Source organism: Scyliorhinus canicula, chromosome 4, assembly GCF_902713615.1.
Source record: "Scyliorhinus canicula chromosome 4, sScyCan1.1, whole genome shotgun sequence".
NCBI classification, from domain to species: Eukaryota; Metazoa; Chordata; class Chondrichthyes; order Carcharhiniformes; family Scyliorhinidae; genus Scyliorhinus; species Scyliorhinus canicula.
The window spans coordinates 243,797,611-243,817,731 of record NC_052149.1 but is presented as its reverse complement, the minus strand read 5'-3'; the positions used below and the strand labels follow the sequence as shown (position 1 = coordinate 243,817,731).

Genomic DNA, 20,121 nt, shown 5'->3' with positions numbered 1-20,121 from the left:
CGTTCTGCAGAAGGTTCATGAACTCTGTTTCTCTCGCTGTGGATGCTGCCTGACCTGCTGAGTTTATCCAGCATTTTCTGTTTTTCTTTAACATTGATCTCTGTTTCCTGTCAGTCAGACAATTCCTAATCCAAGTGTCTACTTCCTTGCTTATTCCAGGTGCAAGAACCTTTGGGACGAAGCAACACAAATAGACATGTGCTGAAATGAAATGAAATGAAAATGGCTTATTGTCACGAGTAGGCTTCAAATGAAGTTACTGTGAAAAGCCCCTAATCGCCACATTCCGGCGCCTGTTCGAGGAGGCTGTTACAGGAATCGAACCGTGCTGCTGGCCTGCTTTCAAAGCCAGTGATTTAGCCCTGTGCTAAACAGCCCCTTGCCAAATTGACGAGACTAATAGAAAGAAAGGATGAGAAATACTGGGACAAGATCAAATCCATCACCTTTACGACCTGGAAGGACTTGGGCAGTAGATCTATGGAACCCCACCATCTGGACGTTCCCCTCCCAGTCACTCACCATCCTGACTTGGAAATATATCGCCGTTCCTTCACTGTCGCTGGGTCAAAATCCTGGAACTCCCTCCCTAACAGCACGGTGGGTGTACCTACACCACATGGACTGTAGAGGTCACAGGACAGGACACAAATCTCTCCTTGTCCTGTGGTTTTACAATGTCATCTAAATGTGTCCACAGAGTTGAAATGAGTCTAATATTATTTCATCAGTTTCTGACCAAAGTAAATTTAGAGAACCATCATTTTTGGCAGTTGACAAGCACACAAGGTTTAAAAGACATTCAGTACTCTAAAGGGTAAAGCTGAGCCACTTGAACTCTTATTGTACACTCCTTGGTGAGTGTTTGACTTTCCTTTCTAAGCTCCTGCACTATTTAATTAATATTTTGACGAAACAAAAATAAAATAGCAAAACACAATTGAAGGCGAAAGATTTTTCAAAAACACAAAAATCACAGGCTTCAGTTACGAACACAATATTGCCAAGGTTTAACCACGGTGTTAATAGTCATTTTTGATGCAGTATTTCTTCATTAAAATAAATACAAATCAAACTCCTTCAGCTGGAACAGACCTGGCCAGGGCATTGCATTAAAAAGTAAAATGAATTAATCATCACATCTGAATCTTAAACAATCGATCTGGAAAAGTAAAACGAGACCATTCCCTTCCAAAACTTTCAAATCAGGACAATCTGAATGGGTTTTAAATCTGACTGAATCTACTCTTTTATTCTGGGTTTGCAGTAAAGTTTTCATCACCAATAAAAATCTTTGTAATCCATTGCCAATTAATTTGCATTTTATTTTTAATACACTGATTATATATCGTATTGTAATGTGCTGAACTTTACTGACGAATCCCAGTAATTTCTTACATTCCCTCTTCGATATTGAGGATTCTCAAATTCAACAGCACAAAACTATTCTTAAAGAAATATCAGGCCAACATCCCACAACTGAATCAACATCTGTTTTTACACAGTTAAGGAACTGGGGTTAACACTGTTTCAAGAGGCAGAACCATTGGCAATGATTATTTGCACCCATTTATCAAGGGAGTGCTGGTTTTGATATTGTGCGGTTTCACCGGGACTGGGCATGCTCTGGCAAATACGGTGGGTCTTCATGCATTAGCCGAGATGGTGAATATTGAAGGTCATGGCGTGAGACTGGATCCTGGATATTGACGGCCATTTCACCATGGAGGCATCACTATGGAGCCTGATTCTAATCTATCCACATAGATGATCATCCGCTTTACCCACATCCTTCTTACCCTAGCCCAGGGGAACAGAGGCCTTTTGTTATTCTTAAGCTGCTGCTCCAGCTAACATCAGTGAGTTACCCATGGAGCTCCTTTGGAGGAGTTACCCATGGAGCAGGTAGTGAATGTGAACATTGGGAACAGAGTCGGCCATTTAACCCCTCGGGTCTGCTTCACTATTCAGTTAGACCTCGGCTAGACCACGGGCTGCATGAGGCAGAGTGAGCACGGTTTGGAGTCTCTGACATCGACATCCCCAGCAACAGGTGGATTTTCATTTAGCCTGTTACACTTCCTGCTATTTTCGTACTGGCTGCATCAGGAATTGTGTATCCATGGAGCCATCTAAACAGATCACATCTAACAGGTTATGTCTATTTGAAACGATACCTAGAACTATTAGTGGGATTGGGACAATTTGCTTCTTGATGAATCCTCCTGGACAATAAGCATGTTTTCTGGGATAAATGGCTTCAGGATACCATCTATTAATGATTATAATGATAGCCTGGGATTTCACACCAAACCATCATCTTAAAATTGTGTAACATTGTTCTATTTATCATTTTAAGCAATATTGTGGAAGTTGCCACATCACTGGGATGTTTATAATCATAAATATCACGCTTTCACCTGGAATTTATCATCTCTGCAAATCAGGAGTTGCCTACATTTTATAAATTAACAAGGAGTGAGTTAATAATAACAATGCAATTTGGGATCCAGGCTGCTCCTGTTGCTCTTATTATTTCATTGGATAGTTTAGTGAGGATGAATCTGCCAAGTATCTGTCTCTGAAGGAGTCTGATTGAATGATTTTAAAAGAGCCAGTATCCCTTTTACAATGGACTCACGGTTTGCTGATATTCTAGAATGAAGGCAACAGCCATTAATCGTCAAGGTTCCGTGCCAATATGATCAAATAGCTTATTTTATGGCAAATAAATATAAGAAATATAATGCTGAAAGCCCACATTCCCTCCTCGTACAACTAACTGTGAGTTGTATCCAGTTTATATAGAAGTGCTGCAATGTGATGGGAATGTGTTGCCCTTTGAAGGACCTGTGATGTAAAATGTAGCCACAACCTTTCCAAGTTGCTGTCCATTCAATCCAGTTCAAAGCCAATTGGTCATTCCTGGTCCTAACTGCTAGGCTTCAGTTTCAATAGATAGAGACACTGAGATAGCTGTTTAATAATCTAAAACGTTGTGCTGTATGACTTGATTGGTGCCTGTTTAGATTGTGTTATTTGGTGAGGATAATTTGAGACTTGGTTTAGATGTGCACTGGATGTAAAAGGGATACTGAGTCTTAACTTCCCACATAAATGATTCTATCCCTTGTGTGTATTATGACTCTTTGGAATAGCTCTCCTCCTCATCGCTGATGTGGACTTTCTCCTCTGACAGGCTGCTCTCGTCAATGTTCTCGAGCGATGATGCATTCTGCAGTGATAGATCGGAAAGGCTGACACTGGGCAGCGTGTTCTGCTCTGGGTACACCCAGGGTTTGAAGTGGGGATTATGCTTCTGCTTCCACTCAGGGTATTTCAGACAGGCTTTATAAATCCGCTTCATAGCCTGAAAGAAACAGCAAGAAAATGTCCTGCATAAGGCAATTATATCAGACACAGCCAACCACTTCCTTTCAACTGAAACCCCTTTAATTAACTGCAGGAGGAGCCGTTTTCAACCCTGTTCCGCTACTAGAAAGGATTGCTCCTGAATTTCTGGCTCCACGTCAGTCCCACAGGGTCCTGGCCATCCAGTGTGGAGGAGAAATGAAAATGAAATGAAAATCGCTTATTGTCCCAAGTAGGCTTCAAATGAAGTCACATATTCTGGCGCCTGTTCGGGGAGGCTGGTACGGGAATTGAACCGTGCTGCTGGCCTGCCTTGGTCTGCTTTAAAAGCCAGCGATTTAGCCCAGTGTGCTAAACCAGCCCCTAGAATGGGAACCAGAATGGGAACGTCAGAGGACCTCCTCGTGGGTCTGTCCCTGGATCTGTCCAAGGTAACTGTATATAGTGGTTGCACTGGCTTTGTGGGCCTGTCTGTGCCCAGGTGGTCCGAGGGATAGTGACTGACAACTTGAGAGTTTATGTGATAGGTGGACACTGTCTGAACTGGACTATGTAGCAGTGGACCATGATGCTATGATATAATTTTATTCTGGTCTTTTGTGCATGCGGGGACGTAGTGGCACACTGGAATTATCACTGGACTAGTAATCCAGGCGCCCAGAGTAATGCTCTCCGGATCTGGGTTCCAATCCCACCATGCTAGTTGGTGGAATTTGAATTCAATAAAAATCTGGAATTAAAAGTCTGATGATGACCATGAAACCATTGCCCATCTGCTTCACTAATGTCCTTCAGGGAAGGAAATCTGCCGTCCTTACCTGGTCTGGCCTACATGTGACTCCAGACCCACAGCGACGTGGCTGATTCTTAACTGCCCCTGAATGAAATGGCCGAGCGAGCCACTCAGTTCAAGGGCAATTAGGGATGGACAACAAGTGCTGACCCAGCCCAGCGATGCCCACATGGGGGGGGGGGGGGGGGGGGGGGGGGGGGGGTGGCGCAGGCTTGATTGTTTTTGGTTGATGACCTTGACTCACTGTTCCTGCGGATTATTTGAGAAAAGATCATTTCTGCTGATGAAAATCTCAATGTCTCAAACCCGACTGGAACGGAATCACCACAAACTCTTCCACAGTGTCCGGTCACTGAACCCATTCCTTACCTTGGGAGCTACAAATTGGGAAACTCTATTCACAACCCATTTTGGTAATGACCCTGCAAAACATGAAGAGAACAATTGAAAGAGAACAAAGGAAGGGGAATTTAATCACTCAACATCTCGCTGACTGTAATGTTTCCAATCTGTGGCAATCATCACATTCCCGCACGTTCTCCTTCCTGAGATGGAAATTGATTTCTGTTGGCAATATAAATTGCAAGGTTGGATTAGCCGCAAAGTGCAATTAAAATCTCAACACTGTGGCCAGACTTTGATTTAAGTGTGATCACAGACTGGAAACACATTACAACAGGACAGTATGTGAAGGAGAAAGGTTCATTAATTATTTGATGGCAACTTCACCAACACTTTCACCTTTCCAGGTTAATCTTTCAGATTGGAATTTTTCTGCCTCTCTCTGATGCAGACAGTCTTTCATTTTCCATTTCTTTCCCCCCAGATTTCCAGAATTTAATGTTTTCTTCTTCTGTAACTTCACTTCACGGCATGTGGCTGTTTGATTAGCCGGAAACTCTCAAAGGCAGAACGCCCACCTGAGCAAAGGGTGGAGTCTCACCTTAAATAAATGAACATTGCCCCCAGTGTTGTACTTGAAGGGAAGCTGGCTGAATGGTGGACAAGCTCGTCACCAACGTTTTGGCTGATGGTTGGAGGCCAAGGGCAGCCAGTGAAGCCTGGGATGAGGTGGCAGCAGGCAGCTCGGGCAGTGTGACCAGGACTGTCCTGCAGTGTCGGAAGAAGGACAATGACTGGCACGGGACAGCATGAGTGGGGAGACACCAGCGTCCCTCCCCCAACCCCCCAAGGGAGCAACCATCACCCAACTCCCCATGAAACCCCCCAGCCCTTTCTCCCCCTTCCCCCCCCCCCCCCAACCCACCTTCACATCCCCACTCCCACCAATGAATCACGCGTGTGGCTAACGATGCACTCTCCATGTCCCCTCAGGAAAAGCTCTCCCACAATCGCACGGGGCCGGCGTAAATGCCGCCCCCGCCGTGGCCGGAATTCTCCGCCACCTGGGAATCGGCGGGGGCGGGAATCGCACCCCGTCGGTCGGCGGGCCCCCCCGCGGCGATTCTCCGGCCCGCGATGGGCCGAAGTCCCGCCGTTGTCAGGCCTCTCCCGCCGACGTGGTTTAAACCACCTCTGTGCCGGTGGGAGCAGGCGGCGTTAGTGGGCCCCGGGGTCCTTGGGGGGGGGGGGGGAGGCAGGGGGCGCAGGCGCAGGCTGATCTGACCCCAGGGGGGGGGTGGGGGTGCCCCCACGGTGGCCTAGCCCGCGATCAGGGCCCACCGACACTCTTTTTCTTCCGCCGCCGCCACGGTCTCCACCATGGCGAAGGCGGAAGAGACCCCCTCCACCGCTGACGCTCCGGCGCATGCGCGGACTCGCACCAACCGGCGAAGGTCCTTCAGCCAGCCGTTCGCATCGTTCGGCGGAGCGGGAGCCACTCCGGCGCGGGCCTAGCCCCTAAAGGTGCGGAGAATTCTGCACCTTTGGGGAGGCCCGATGCCGGAGTGGTTTTCGCCACTCCGGTACGTCGGGACCCCCCGCCCCACTGGGTAGGGGAGAATCCCAGCCAAGGTCTTCCCTCCATACCAGGCAACATTCTGGTAAATCTCCTCTGCACCCTTTCCGATGCTTCCACGTCCTTCCTATAATGAGGCGACCAGAACTGTACGCAATACTCCAAATGCGGCTGCACCAGAGTTTTGTACAACTGCAACATGACCTCATGGCTCCAGAACTCAATCCCTCTACCAATAAAGGCCAACACACCATAGGCCTTCTTCACAACCCTATCAACCTGGGTGGCAACTTTCAGGGATCTATGTACATGGACACCGAGATCTCTCTGCTCATCCACACTACCAAGAATCTTGCCATTAGCCCAGTACTCTGCATTCCTGTTACTCCTTCCAAAGTGAATCACCTCACACTTTTCTGCATTAAACTCCATTTGCCACCTGTCAGCCCAGCTCTGCAGCTTATCTATGTCCCTCTGTAACTTGCAACATCCTTCCGCACTGTCCACAACTCCACCGACTTTAGTGTCGTCTGCAAATTTACTCACCCAACCTTCTGTGCCCTCCTCTAGGTCATTTATAAAAATGACAAACAGCAACGGCCCCAGAACAGATCCTTGTGGTACGCCACTCGTAACTGAACTCCAGGATGAACATTTGCCATCAACCACCACCCTTTGTCTTCTTTCTTTACAGGCGCAGGAGATTTCGCCGGCAATGAGTGGGACTGAGGCCAACACTGCTAGGGTGATGACCGCCGTGGAGAGCCTGGTGCACGATGTCGGCACCGTCAGTGAAGGTGTCCAAGGCATCGCGTAGTCGGTGACGGCCATGACCGAGAGTTTCGGCTGAATATCCGACTCGCTGACAATTAAGACCATAAGACATAGGAGCAGAATTAGGCCATTCGGCCCATTGAATCAGCTCTGTGATTCAATCATGGCTGGTAATTTTCTCATCCCTATTCTCCTGCCTTCTACCCATAACCCCTGATCCCCTTTTTAATGAAGAATCTATCTATCTCTGTCTTAAAGACACTCAGTGATTTGGCCTCCACAGCCTTCTGCGGCAAAGAGTTCCACAGATTCACCACCCTCTGGCTGAAGAAATTCCTCCTCATCTCTGTTTTAAAGGATCATCCCTTTAGTCTGAGATTGTGTCCTCTGGTTCTAGTTTTTCCTACAAGTGGAAACATCCTCTCCACGTCCACTCTATCCAGGCCTCGCAGTATCCTGTAAGTTTCTATAAGATCCCCCCTCATCCTTCTGAACTCCATCAAGTACTGACTCAGAATGCTCAACCATTCCTCAGATGAACAAGCTCTTCATTCCTGGGATCATTCTTGTGAATGGGGTGGCATGGTGGCACGGTGGCACAGTGGTTAGCACTGTTGCCTCATAGCGCCAGGGTCCCAGGTTTGATTCCCGGCTTGGGGTATGTGTGGAGTCTGCACGTTCTCCCCGTGTCTGCGTGGGTTTCCTCCGGGTACTCCGGTTTCCTCCCACAATCCAAAAACGTGTGAGTTAGGCAAATTGGCCATACTAAATTTCCCCTGAGTGCCTAGCGGTTAGGTTATGGGGTTACGGGGATAGGGCGGGCTGAATGGAGGGGGGGGGGGGTGCACATAGGTAGTGTGCTTTTTCGAAGGGTCGGTGCAGATTCAATGGGCAGATTGGCCTCCTTCTGCACCGTAAGGATTCTATGATGACTCTATGAACCTCATTTGACACCTTTCCAAGGCCAGCACATGCTTCCTTCGATATTCAGAGTTTGATTTAATTAATTCATTAATTAAGAGTTGGAATTAATTAAGAGTTGGATAAGTACAGAAGGCACAACAAAGTGTCAATGATAGCTCATCACTGACCATAGGCAGAAAATCGCACTACCATCAGGCTGACTAATACCATGCCATTTGGATTTTAAAGCAATATTGCAGGTCGGTTAATCAGTCAAATGACCCTCACTGTACAAACCCCTTCTGCTTTTCCCAAACCGTAAGTATTTCTTATCTGTATGTTGTAACAAAAGAAAATCTTGGATTTAGAGAATGCCTTTCACAACCTTGAAACATTAGAAGTGTTTAACAGCAAAAGAAGTACATTTTTTAAAGTGCAGTCACTGATGCAGGAAATGCAGCTGTCAATTTGCTCACAGCAAGTTCCACAAAGAACAATGTGATAATGACCAGAACATCTGTTTTGTGATAATGTGTTGGGATAAACATTGAGCAGGACATCAAGGGTAACTGCCCTACCCAGGCAATCTGACCAACCTGCTTTTGTTGATACAGTTGCTGTTTCATTATGAATACCTGGCTGAGTTCCAAGAATAGTTGGTGCACTTAACATATAACGTTGATATGTTCTGCCGAGGACCGTGGATGGAATCTTCAGAGATGCCAATCTGACAGCAGGTGACTGAGGGATAACCATCCAGCTGCTCTGGTATCCAGCTGGGGATATTCAGGTAAATACAGCAAGACTGTCTGACAGTGCGATGTCAAAGTGTCCCCAAAGTCATACAGGTAAATTTCTGGAGAGTGCTCCAACAGATATTTGGGGATAGTTTTTCACCCTTTGTGACGAGGCAGCTCTGATATGTTGATAAATTTGAAACCCAAGTCCAATTAGCCTGGGACAGCTCCAGCATACCCAGGGTAGTTTCAGCGTCAAGTTTATAACCTGCGTTCATGAACAGCTTCACTAATTTAAATATGCTAATGAGTTGCACAGCCTCATATCCAGACACTTAGCCAGTTTGGGCCTTGCTCACCAAGTCTGGGAAAGCCTGAGTTGAAAGGAGGTGGGAGTGAGTGCCTCAGCCTTTCCAGCACTGCTTATGGTCCAGGAGGAGTGGGACAGTTTTCTCCAGGTGTCTCCCACCCCCTCCCATGTGGTGACAGATATTCCCCACCTCCTAATCCAACACTCTGATTCTGACCCTTCCCTGAGTCACAATCAACAACTCAACTCAATCCCGATTTCCCCAAAACCTGTACATTTCCACCCCGAGCCCCCTTGACCCCAATCCCCCTGAACCCCCCCCCCCCCCCACCCCCATTCCCCCGACCTGTGGTGGCCGGACCCTCTCTTCTTGACCAGTGACCTAAACCCCTGATCACCCCGAAAACTGGATGCTTTAAGAATGAGAACAATATTCTCTTGGCAGAGTATCAAACAACATGGGGCAAAATGGGAAAATGTAGTTTCGATCGGCCATGATGGTGGGGTTGGTTAGAGGGGTTGAATGGCCTCTATAATGATGTTTCTATAATCTATACAGCAAAGAATTGGGAGAATTCTTGTGTGACGGAGGGTTTGGAATGTCCAGCTTCCCTCCGGCAAGCAGCTTCCACACTCACCTCGTGGGTCCACCTGGGTGAGGTAATACAGGATACAGCTGTTGGCTCCATTGGAATTGATGAAGTAGCCAGTTTGGAGGGACACGGCTCGCACTATGTCCTTCTTTGGGGGATATTTCTGGAAACAAGGAAGCAGACAGGAACATCAGTACAAAACATCTGGAATTGAAACAAGGCAGCAAGCTGTCCCCAGCCAGGAACACAATCAGCTGACATTGTGTCATGGCCATCCTAAAGTCACCGGGCGCGATTCTCCCAAAACGGGAGAAATCCTAAAGTCACCGTTTCTCATCCCAAAGTTCGTTGCATAATACGTTTGCCAGAATGATTCCAAAAAATATCAGCATTTTGTTTAATGTGAATGTCAAAGGCAATTCACCCATTGGGGGGGGGGGGGGGGGGGGGGGGGGGGGGGGCGATGGAACATTCAGATTATTAACCCTGACACACAGATCCTGGGCTGGATTCTCCGAATTTGAGGCTATATCCGGAGGAAGTGTCTCGTTTTGCAATGAAAATTCTGGCGGCGCTCCTGCTCTGCCCAATGGGGGGGGGGGGGGGGGGGGGGGGGTCGCAGCCGCGCCACGTAAAGCCCCTGCTTTGCCTGTGGATACAGCCGGGTCCATGACCTCCAGCAGTCGAGCCGTCTAACTTGGCACCGGCCGCACGTGGACCCGGCCTGCCAGATAGTGCCCTCCTGTAACCCCCCCTCACCAGCCGCAGACCACCCCCCCCCCCCACCAGCCCCCCCCAGCCCCCGCTGAACCCCAGGCCAGTGGAACGGCTCCCCCTCCCCCCCCCTGACTGTGGTGCTGCTGGACACAGTCCGTAGCCGTAGCGAGGTCCCCAGAAACCGAGAGGATACGCCCCCCACTCCGGAGACTTGGCCCATCGGGGGCGGAGCATCGGGAGAGGTGACGCCATGAGGCCGTCGAAATGGCGTGCGGCGTACTCAGCAATGACACCGTTTCTGAGGGGCCAGAGCATCTTAAAAACAGCACCGCCCCCGATTCTGCGTAAAAACTGATTCTCCGGCCAATGGCCGAACGGGATTTCATCGTCGGCCATCAGAGAATCCGGCCCCCTGTGAGGAACCAGGAATAAAGGCCCGGAGCGCGATTCTCCGATTGCCGATGATGAAATTGCGTTCGGCCATTGGCCGGAGAATCGGTTTTGCCCGGAGCCGGGCCGGAGAATCCCTATGACCGACGCGACCGCACCGTGCTGCCCTGACGGTGGCATGCGATTCTCCGCAGAGTGGAAGATTCTGCTTTCTGCTCCATTGGCACCGGCGTGGTTGGTGTGGCGCCGGTTGGGGGCCGCTCGAGGTGGCCGGCCCGCTGATTCTCGGGCTGAGCAGGGGCTTTTCACAGTAACTTCATTGAAACCTACTCGCGATTTTCATTTTTTCATTTGATGTTGCGTTGGGGCCGGTGCGGACAAGGGAGACACCGCGCATGCGCGCATCCCCCGGCACCCGTTCCACAGCCGGATCAGCAGCTGGAGCAGTGTGAACCGCTCCAGGGCCCTGATGCCCCCCCTGTAGGGGCCAGAATTGCTGATCCTGAGGCCGTGTTGACACCGTCGAGAAACGCGACACTGTTTACAACGGCATCAACACAGCCTCAGGATCAGAGATTCCCACCCAGGATTCCCTGCTTCAGAGAGAAAGGGCAGGATTGGCTGTTGGCCGACGCCAAAATTGTATCACCGTTTGCGTCAGAATCGGGCCGGCGCCATTTTTCGGATGCTCCGCCCCATCAAATTCGGGATCATCGAGGAGCTCACTGCACGCCGCCATGATGGCGTCAGCGCGTCGCTTTGAAACCCTCCCCCGATGCTCAGCCCCCGATGGGCCGAGTTCACGTCCGCGTGTGGCGGTTGCAGATTGTGTCCAGCGGCGCCACAGCCGGGGGGGGGGGGCGGGGGGAGCTGTTCCGCTGGGGGGAGGGGGGGGGAGCTGTTCCGCTGGGTACAGCACAGAACAGGCCCTTCGGCCCTCAATGTTGTGCCGAGCCATGATCACCCTACTCAAACCCACGTATCCAACCTACACCCGTAACCCAACAACCCCCCCCCCCAACCTTACTTTTTAGGACACTACGGGCAATTTAGCATGGCCAATCCACCTAACCCGCACATCTTTGGACTGTGGGAGGAAACCGGAGCACCCGGAGGAAACCCACGCACACACGGGGAGGACGTGCAGACTCCACACAGACAGTGACCCAGCCGGGAATCGAACCTGGGACCCTGGAGCTGTGAAGCGATTGTGCTGTCCACAATGCTACCGTGCTGCCCTTTGATGCCGGCTGAAGCCTCCCACCTGTTTCCTGGCAGCGTTTTGGCCTCACAGAATCTCCCCAGGTATAGCGAGGCGTCGGAATCAGAATCACGGCCAAATGCCGCGTGCCGAATGAGGTTTTAAATCGGCATGGGCGCACTTACCCGGGATGGACCGTGTTCCTCAGCGACGCTGCAGCCAGGCACTGATCAATACTGGTCAACACAAATGTGGAGCAGGTGCAGCGGCACCTGAGAGGGTCTCCCAGGCCACCGGAGACCCCTGGGTGGTCAGGGGTAATGCAGGTTGGCCCCCTGGAATGCGAGCACCTTGCCACTGCTGGGAGGGTTCAGGAGGTTTCAAGGCTGAGGGGGTGCAGGACAGGTAACAAGGGGCCTGTAAGGGGGCGTTGGGGGATGCGCCTGAAGAGGGGATGTGAACTTAGAAAATTTTCCGTTAAATTCCGCCCACCATCTCAAGTCCAAAACAATTCGACAGAGTTCAAACGGACTCGAAACGTTGGGTGGAATTGAATGGAAACATTTCTAAATTAATTTGTGGTGGGTTTTTCAGGGAGTTCCCCACTGCTATTCAGTGACACTTAGTCACTTTTCTGGGCCCTGGGGAGTTCCTCACCGGCTTAGCCCACACGAAGGGAGCGATTCTCTGGGAACATTTCTCAGTGAGGTAGTGAGCCGGAATTGCCGTGCGTTTCCCAGTGCTCGGCCCAGCGACGCCGGCAATGCTGTTCAACCTTAATTGGTCCACTTAACGAGGCCTCACGGGGTTCCCGCCCCGAATGCCGACTCGCCAGCTGATTCGCCGGGACCGTGCTCGCCAGCCCCCACTAACAAGGTCGAGGAGCACTCACTCAGCCAATCCCAGCCAGCCCCCACTAACAAGGTCGAGGAGCACTCACTCAGCCAATCCCAGCCAGCCCCCACTAACAAGGCCGAGGAACACTCACTCAGCCAATCCCAGCCAGCTCACAGCAATGGCCCCAAGCTTTGGGGACGCTGACCTGGGGACGCTGACCTGGGGAGGCTCCTGGACGCGGTGCAGGCCAGGAAGGGTGTCCTGTTCCCACCAGCGTTCCGGAGGGTGAGCCACAGGACAGCCGGTGCTGCCAGGGACGAGGTGGCTGCAGCCAGCTCGGGGAGTGTGGCCAGGAGGATTGGCCTCAGTGCTGTAAGAAAATCAACGACCAACACAGGGCAGCACGAGTGAGGAGACACCAGCGTCGCTCCCCCAACACCCTCCCCCACCCCCCCTCTGCTGCCACAAGGGAGCATCACCACAGGCGACCCCCAACTCTCCCTCCATCCCAACCCTCGCTCGCACCCCCCCCAACAACTGTGAATCATGCGTGTGGCTAACGATGCTCTCTCTGTGTCCCCTCAGGAAAAGCTCTCCCACAATCGGCGTGAGAGGCCCAGGCTGGGGAGGGATGCCAGACTTCAGAATCCACACCTTCAAGGAGCGGGCCCTGGAGGTGACGGTGTCGGCAATGACAGACCGGTCACACACGCGGAGGCTGGCGGATGCCGCAGAGGTGAGGAACTACCAGGCTCCACCCCGTGGACCTATCCAACATGAGTCACTGACTGACCCATCCATCCCACTGACCACAGGTCCATTCTCCTGCGGCTCCTCCAGCCGACGGTGCAGGTCTATCCCGGGCGGTCCCCTCTCCAGTTTCCCAAGAGACCACCTCAGAGCAGAGCTCCGAGTTTGCCACTGGGGTCGCGGCACAGCTGTCATCCCCACCCTCCACCAGCGGCAGATACACACCCCTCGGTGGGACATGTTAGTGGACAGGCGTCTGGGGCACAATCTGGTGAGCACCACGCTGCTGCTCAGGAGGAGGCAGGAACCCCCAGGCCAGACGGCAGTCAGAGGGCTGCTGGATCCCAGGACCCAGCTGTGTCCCTCAGCCTGTGGGACAGGGTTACCCGGAGCTGATGGAGATGATAGGGAGCGGCCGGGACATTCAGGGGGAGATGTCAATGTCACTCCAGCAGATCCATAACTGGAGGAGTCCCAGAGGTTAAGGATGCAAGAGATGGTGCCGACAATGAGTGGCACTGAGGCCAACACTGTGAGGGGGTGACCGCAGTAGAGAGCCTGGTGCACGACGTCAGTGCCATGAGTGAAGGTGTGCAAGGCGTCGCACAGTCGGTGACGGCCATGACCGAGGGTCTCGGCAGGATGTCCGACTTGCTGGGAGACGTGACCCAGTACCAGGCTGACCTTGATGAGGTTCTGCGGGACCTGTCCCACTCTCAGATGTGATTGGGCGAGGCGCTGGGGAACTTGTCCAAGTCGCACCATCGGGAGAGTGGAACCTGTATTGAACAATAAACACCCTTGTGCACAGCCAGTAGGAAGCCTCTGTCACTTTCTCTAGCAAAGCATCACTGTGTGCAGATGATGGATGTGAGTGAGCACCCAGCAGACAGGCAAGGGTCAGACTGTGGCACAGAATGAGGAGCCCCAGCACCCAGCTCTCTGCGGGTTATCATCACACCTCGTTCCCTCGACAGTGACCCGCTAACGGTCCCTGGAGTGATGTGACACAGACCCAGGGAGGGTGGGAGATGGGGGTGGGTAAGATAGCGATGACGGACCTCCCAGGCTTGCCGGACCCTCACTGCCTCCGCCTGTCCTGCAGCCTCTGGCAGGGCCTGAGGTTATTCCCCGGTCTTGTCCTCCAGCCCCTGCTGGTCTGACACCTCCTCATCCCCCTCCCCCCCCCCTCCTCCCGGATAGCCACATGTACCACGTCACCAACCTTCAGCTTGTTGCCCCACAAAGTGGGCGACTCTCCGGGGGGGGGGGGGGGGGGTGTACTGCAGAGCACCACCGGAGTGGTCGAGGCATCAGAACCACATCTTCAGGAGCCCGATGTACCGCTCAGTCACAGCTCGCGTTGCCACATGGGCCTCGTTGTACCGGGTTCCTGCTTCAGTCTTCGGCCTCTGTACTGGCGTCATCAGCCAGGTCCTCAGTGGATACCCCTTATCCCCCAAGAGCCAGCCATCCATCCTGGGGTGGACCTCAAAGAGGCCGAGGATGACTGACTGCCGCAGGATGTAGCTGTTGTGGACACTCGCTGTGAAGTGCGCACACACGAGCATTATCTTTGTCTAGTGGTCGCAGATGAGCTGAATGTTGAGGGAGTGGAACCCCTTTTGTTTAACAGAGGGCACCCCCAAAAAGCCTGGTGAGCGCAGGGCAATATCTATAACCTCCTGGACCTGGGGAATCCCAGCGATGGTGGAGAAACCTGCTGTCCGGGTATCTTATTGGGCCTGGTCCATGTCTAAGTCGATGTAGTTGTCCGCCTGGGCAGATGGGCTGTGGGCTGTGAGATTCCACACAGTCCCCAACTGAACCCTGGAATGATCCCGTGGCAGAGCTGCGGTGACCTTGATGGCAACAGAGAGCGGGCGCTTCCTCCAAGTCGTGGTGCCAAGTCCGTGAGGCCATGACACAGGTGTCTCACCATCTCCTTGTTGAGCGGAGCCTCCTGCAGCGCACGCTGTCCGTTATTTGTTCAAAGACCAGCGATGTCTGTACCCCCTGGGCCGTCACAGGACTCTCCCACTGGGTCCCTCCCTGGCCTGATGGACGGCCGGGTCCTCAGGATGTGGGGTGGGGTCTGGCACATGGGCTGCTGCCTGGGGCCTCTGCAGACGATGCTGCTGTCGTCTCCGGCATCTTGCCGCCCAGCCGAGCAGCACCGTGAGGGAAAGTTCTGCGTCCAATATCCCTGCCACAGCGTTCAATATCGGTAAGGCATTGGGAGAGGGTCTGACTGACAAACAGCGTCTCCCATCCCGGGACCCTCCATTCCCACATTGATTACTCCCTCCCCGCCCTCCACCCCCACACCCACACCCAAAACGTCCTGTCCATGCACACCCCGCCACACAGACCCCCTCACTGGACCCCAGACCCTGTACTCCAGGCACCCCCTCACAGCGCCACCTAGACTGGGCACAGGCCCCCTCCCCGTGGCACCCACCCACACCGACCGTGGTCATGTCACCGGAGCTGTGTCCCACCCCCTGGGTGTTCGTACGTTGACGGCTGCGTGTGTGATGTTGCCTCCCGCAGTGTCCAGGCATCAGGGTGTGATTGGGTAGTGGCTCCCACATGCTACATGGCCCACCACCCACAGGAATCGACTTGTGTTGTGTGAAATGCTCACCTAACCACGATTGCCAATTCCCGATTAGCGAAAACCTTCAGCCGCCCGGCTAGAGGCCTCGGCAGTCTGGGAGGGTTATGGATGGTCAGTGGGGCAGGTGGGCAGGGACAAGGGTTGCTCCTGGAGTGGGTAAACATGATCCAGAGGTTGCATTGTGGTGCTATAAGCAGTGCTCCTTGGTTTCCTTCCCCAGTGCCTCCCATGACGGCCCACCCCTCCCAGCACCTCCCCCACCCCTAGCCGAGCACTGGGGTAGTAAGCCCAGCATCCCAGGGCTCTTTGTGAGCAAAGGTGGCTACTTCCCTCCTCTGCTACCCACAGAAACCTTTCCGCCAGGTTCACGTTTTCCAAAAAGAGTATTGATCGGCAGCAGCGTGACACTCGCTGGAGAGGTCGCTGAATGACGGGAGGCTGTTGGATGTGGGGTCACTCGTTAATTTTTTGGAAATAGGGCTTAAGTGATAATTGGTTTCTCGCTACACTACAGCGAGATCCCGATTTCGCCCCTGGGAGTGGCCAGTTACATTGTAAACTGTTTGCCGCCTGGGGCGGTTTTCATTTTCTGCCTCTCCCGCTATTCATCGGCCTCATTATGCTTGAGCGCGAGTGTAACGAAGCCGAGGAATCGCGCCCCTGGAATTATTTTCATCACTGCGGAGCTGAACTCAGAGATCGGACCGCCATGGGTGCCCTGATCTGGAAGTGAGCCTGTCCCCCACACCCCCCACCCATGGGCAATGTCAACCCCACACACATGGGCACTACCCCACACCCTCCAGGTGAGGACACCCCGCTATGGCATCTCTGGGGGACACCCATCTTCAAGCCCCGAAGACCCCCTTACTGCACACCTTCCATTCCAGGACCCTCACCCGTCGACCTCCCCAACCTCCCAGGGACCCCTACCTACCTGCCATGCACCCCCCTTCAAACCCCTCCTCCATACTCCTTTTATGGGCATGGCCCCCCCTCAACCCATGACCCTTGGCACTGCCGCTCTTGCACCCAGGCAGTGCCACCTGGGCAGTTCCACCTCGGCAGTGCCAGGGTGGTGCGGTACCAAGGTGTCAGCTGGGGAGTGCCAAGACTCCCGGGTTCCAGGGGAGGGTCAGGAAGCCGCCCTGCACTATACCAGACCATCCAGGGGCCTCCGCTGGCCCAGGAGACCCCCTGAGTGCTGTTCCGCTTGGTCCTCGTCAGTGTGGACCGGTCCTGAACTGTGCCCGGCAACAACCTCATTGGGAAGGCCGGTAGATCCGGTTTGGCACATGGGTTTTGTCATGCCTCTCTTGGGCGGGATTCCTAGTCTACCATCTCACGGGTATATCCCGTGAGACCTAAAGGCTGCTGGGAAGTCCGCGGGAGGTCGAATGCCACGGAAACTCTCCACTGGTGCTGTCAGAACGATTGAATTTTTCCAATGTTATACATCAGTTTTGTTGAAATGTAATGGAGACAGAATGCTTGACATTGGACAGGAGGACCTCTTCCTCCTGTGATACTCACTGGGTGTTTCACCGAATGGTTAATTATCATGTAATCATTGCCCAGTGGGAGCCAGGATCGCAGGGTAACAAAGTCTCTATTCTTCAATGGACTCGGACATTTCCCTTACAGACAGAAAACAGTGTTAGTTACGCAGGAACAGTGATTTGAAAAGTCCTGTAGAATCATAGAACAGCAGATAAAGAGGCCATTCGGCCTATCATGTATGTACTAGCCGCTGACCCGATGGCACTCCCCTTACCCTTTCCCCCGAACTCTCTATTTCCTTTCCTTTCACACAATAAACCAATTTCCTTCTGAAATCCACAAATGGGCCTGCTTCCACCACACACTCACTCAGAGCTCTCCACATCCTGCCCACTCATTGCATTAAACTATTTCCCTCTTGTCTTTGTTGTGTCTTTTGTCAATCATATTAAATTGGTGTTTCATTTACGGGACGTGGGTCTCGCTGGTTAGGCCAGCACTTATTGCATCATTAATTGACCTTCAGAAGGTGGTGGTGAGCTGCCTTCTTGAACCGCTGCAGTCCTTGAGGCCTGGGTACACCCACTGTGCTGCTGGGGAGGGAGTTTTTCCCAGGCAGGATGGTGAGTGACTTGGGGGGGGGGGGGGGAAACCGCCAGTTGCTGGGATTCCCAGGTATCTGCTGCTCTTGTCCTAGATTGTAGTGGTCGTGGGTTTGGAAGCTGCTGTCTAAGGAACCTTGGTGAGTTGTTGTCATGCATCTTGTAGATGGTATACACGGCTGCTACTGAGCCTCAATGGTGGGGGGATTGAATGTTTGTGGAAGGGGTGCCAATCAAGCAAAGTTGCTTTATCCTGGATGGTGTCGAGCCAGCAGCTGCCCACCCCCTGTTCTGCATGCGCCTGACTATCGAACACTGTCATTTCCTGTCATGGCTCCTCCTACTAACCGGAAGTATAAAGCCTGGCAGTCTGAGCCTGCCTGCCAGTTCATCTCGGCACAGGCAGGCTCCGTTGTAAGATCATTAAAACCACTGTTCACTTCCAACTACATGTCGTGTGAATTGATGGTCACATCAACAACTCTTTCTTCAGGGTTAGATATTACAAGTTTATTAACTGCTTAGAAAACCGTTCCTTCTTCACTCGGGATCTGCTCTCTATCTGTCTCTCCTCACAATCAATCAATCTTTTACATCACAAAGTCACACATATACTGATCATGTTTAAATCTCGAGATACTCTGCACTCACTCAGCATCTCCACGTTTCGGCTGGAAAATTTGCCTTTGCACAATTTGATGAGGGTTATTGTCACAGTGAAACAATCTGATCTTGGGAGTTACTTACAGGAATAATAACCCACGTCTGCATTCACTGTCAGCCGGCCGATATCGTACGTCTCAATCATGTTGGTGTCCCATTTTTTTCTGTAATGTGTGTCATGAAGAACATCGTAGACGGTGGCAGCTGAAACATCCTTGCAGTTAATTCTCATCTGCAACGAGAAATCCTGACAGGTTGGAAATAGGCAGAACAGATTTCTGAGATTAACGATTAGGATTCATCTAATGATGGCACCAAGGTTGTGAAGGAACTGTTTTTAATATAAATTTAGCACCCAATAATTTTTTCAATTAAGGGACAATTTAGCGAGGCCAATCCACCTACCCTGCACATCTTTGGGTTGTGGGGGCGAAACCCATGCAGACACGGGAAGAATGTGCAAACTCCACACGGACAGTGACCCAGAGCCGGGATTCGAACCTGGGACCTTGGCGCCGTGAGGCAGCAGGGCTAACCCACTGCACCCCCATGCTGCCCTTAATTCACCCAATCCTAACCTCAATCATTTCAAAGTGCTCAACATGGAGTACAGTACAGCACAGCTGCCCACTTGATGGAACATTGAACAAAGATGGTTGGGTCCATACTGATTGCAACATAATTCCAAAAAATATTGGTCCAACTCCATGCAGCGTTGTGACTATTTTAGAAAGTTGGTGCATGTTCCATAGGATGTTCCTCCACCTCCACAACGTGTTCAATAGGATGTTCCTCCACCTCCACAACGTGTTCTATAGGATGTTCCTCCTCTTCCATACCGTGTTCTGCAGCAGCAGAGGGCGACTCACCATGGCTGTGGCAGGATCTTCTGGGTCCTGCCATTGGCAATGGGGTTTCCCGTGGAACACACCCCTCACCGACACAAAACCCAAGATGGCGGTGCCCTGTCGGCGGAACCGTGAATGGGCAGAAAATCCAACCCACTGGTGGAGTTCTCCCATCTGGGGTCAGGGATGGGAATCATTTCCACTGTGGAAGGCAATGGGAAACCACACCTATTCAAGCTCTGACCTCATTCATTATGTATCCAGGTTATAGTGCTATGTTCCAGAGATAGATAGAAACATAAATAGAAAATAGAACCATGAGTAGGTCATTCAGCCCTTCGAGCCTGCTCCACCATTCATTCTGATCATGGCTAATCATCAAGTTCAACACCCTGATCCCGCCTTCCCCCCATATCCCTTGATCCCTTTAGCCCCAAGAGCTATATCTAATTCCTTCTTGAAATTACACAATTGACGAATCTCCCAACATATCCAGGTGCCCAGAATCCTTACGGTCATCACCCAACATTGAGAGGCGATGTCAGAAAGGGCAGGTGATGGGCCGGTGGCCAAGTATAGTTACAGAACTCTGC

General features: G+C 52.1%; 1 protein-coding gene across 2 annotated transcripts in view; it reads right to left on the bottom strand.

The window, feature by feature from the left end:
* Positions 1 to 311: 311 nt before the first annotated feature.
* Positions 312 to 20,121, bottom strand: part of stard15 (StAR-related lipid transfer (START) domain containing 15) — a 151,431-nt gene continuing 131,621 nt past the window's right edge. For both annotated transcript variants that reach the window (XM_038796357.1, XM_038796358.1), the window contains 5 exons: positions 18,765 to 18,912; positions 17,449 to 17,552; positions 9,446 to 9,563; positions 4,535 to 4,587; positions 312 to 3,370 (listed from right to left, as the gene is read on the bottom strand). In XM_038796357.1, the coding sequence (XP_038652285.1) occupies positions 3,140 to 3,370; positions 4,535 to 4,587; positions 9,446 to 9,563; positions 17,449 to 17,552; positions 18,765 to 18,912 (654 nt within the window). In that variant the 3' untranslated portion in view covers positions 312 to 3,139. The remainder of the gene's footprint in view (positions 3,371 to 4,534; positions 4,588 to 9,445; positions 9,564 to 17,448; positions 17,553 to 18,764; positions 18,913 to 20,121) is intronic.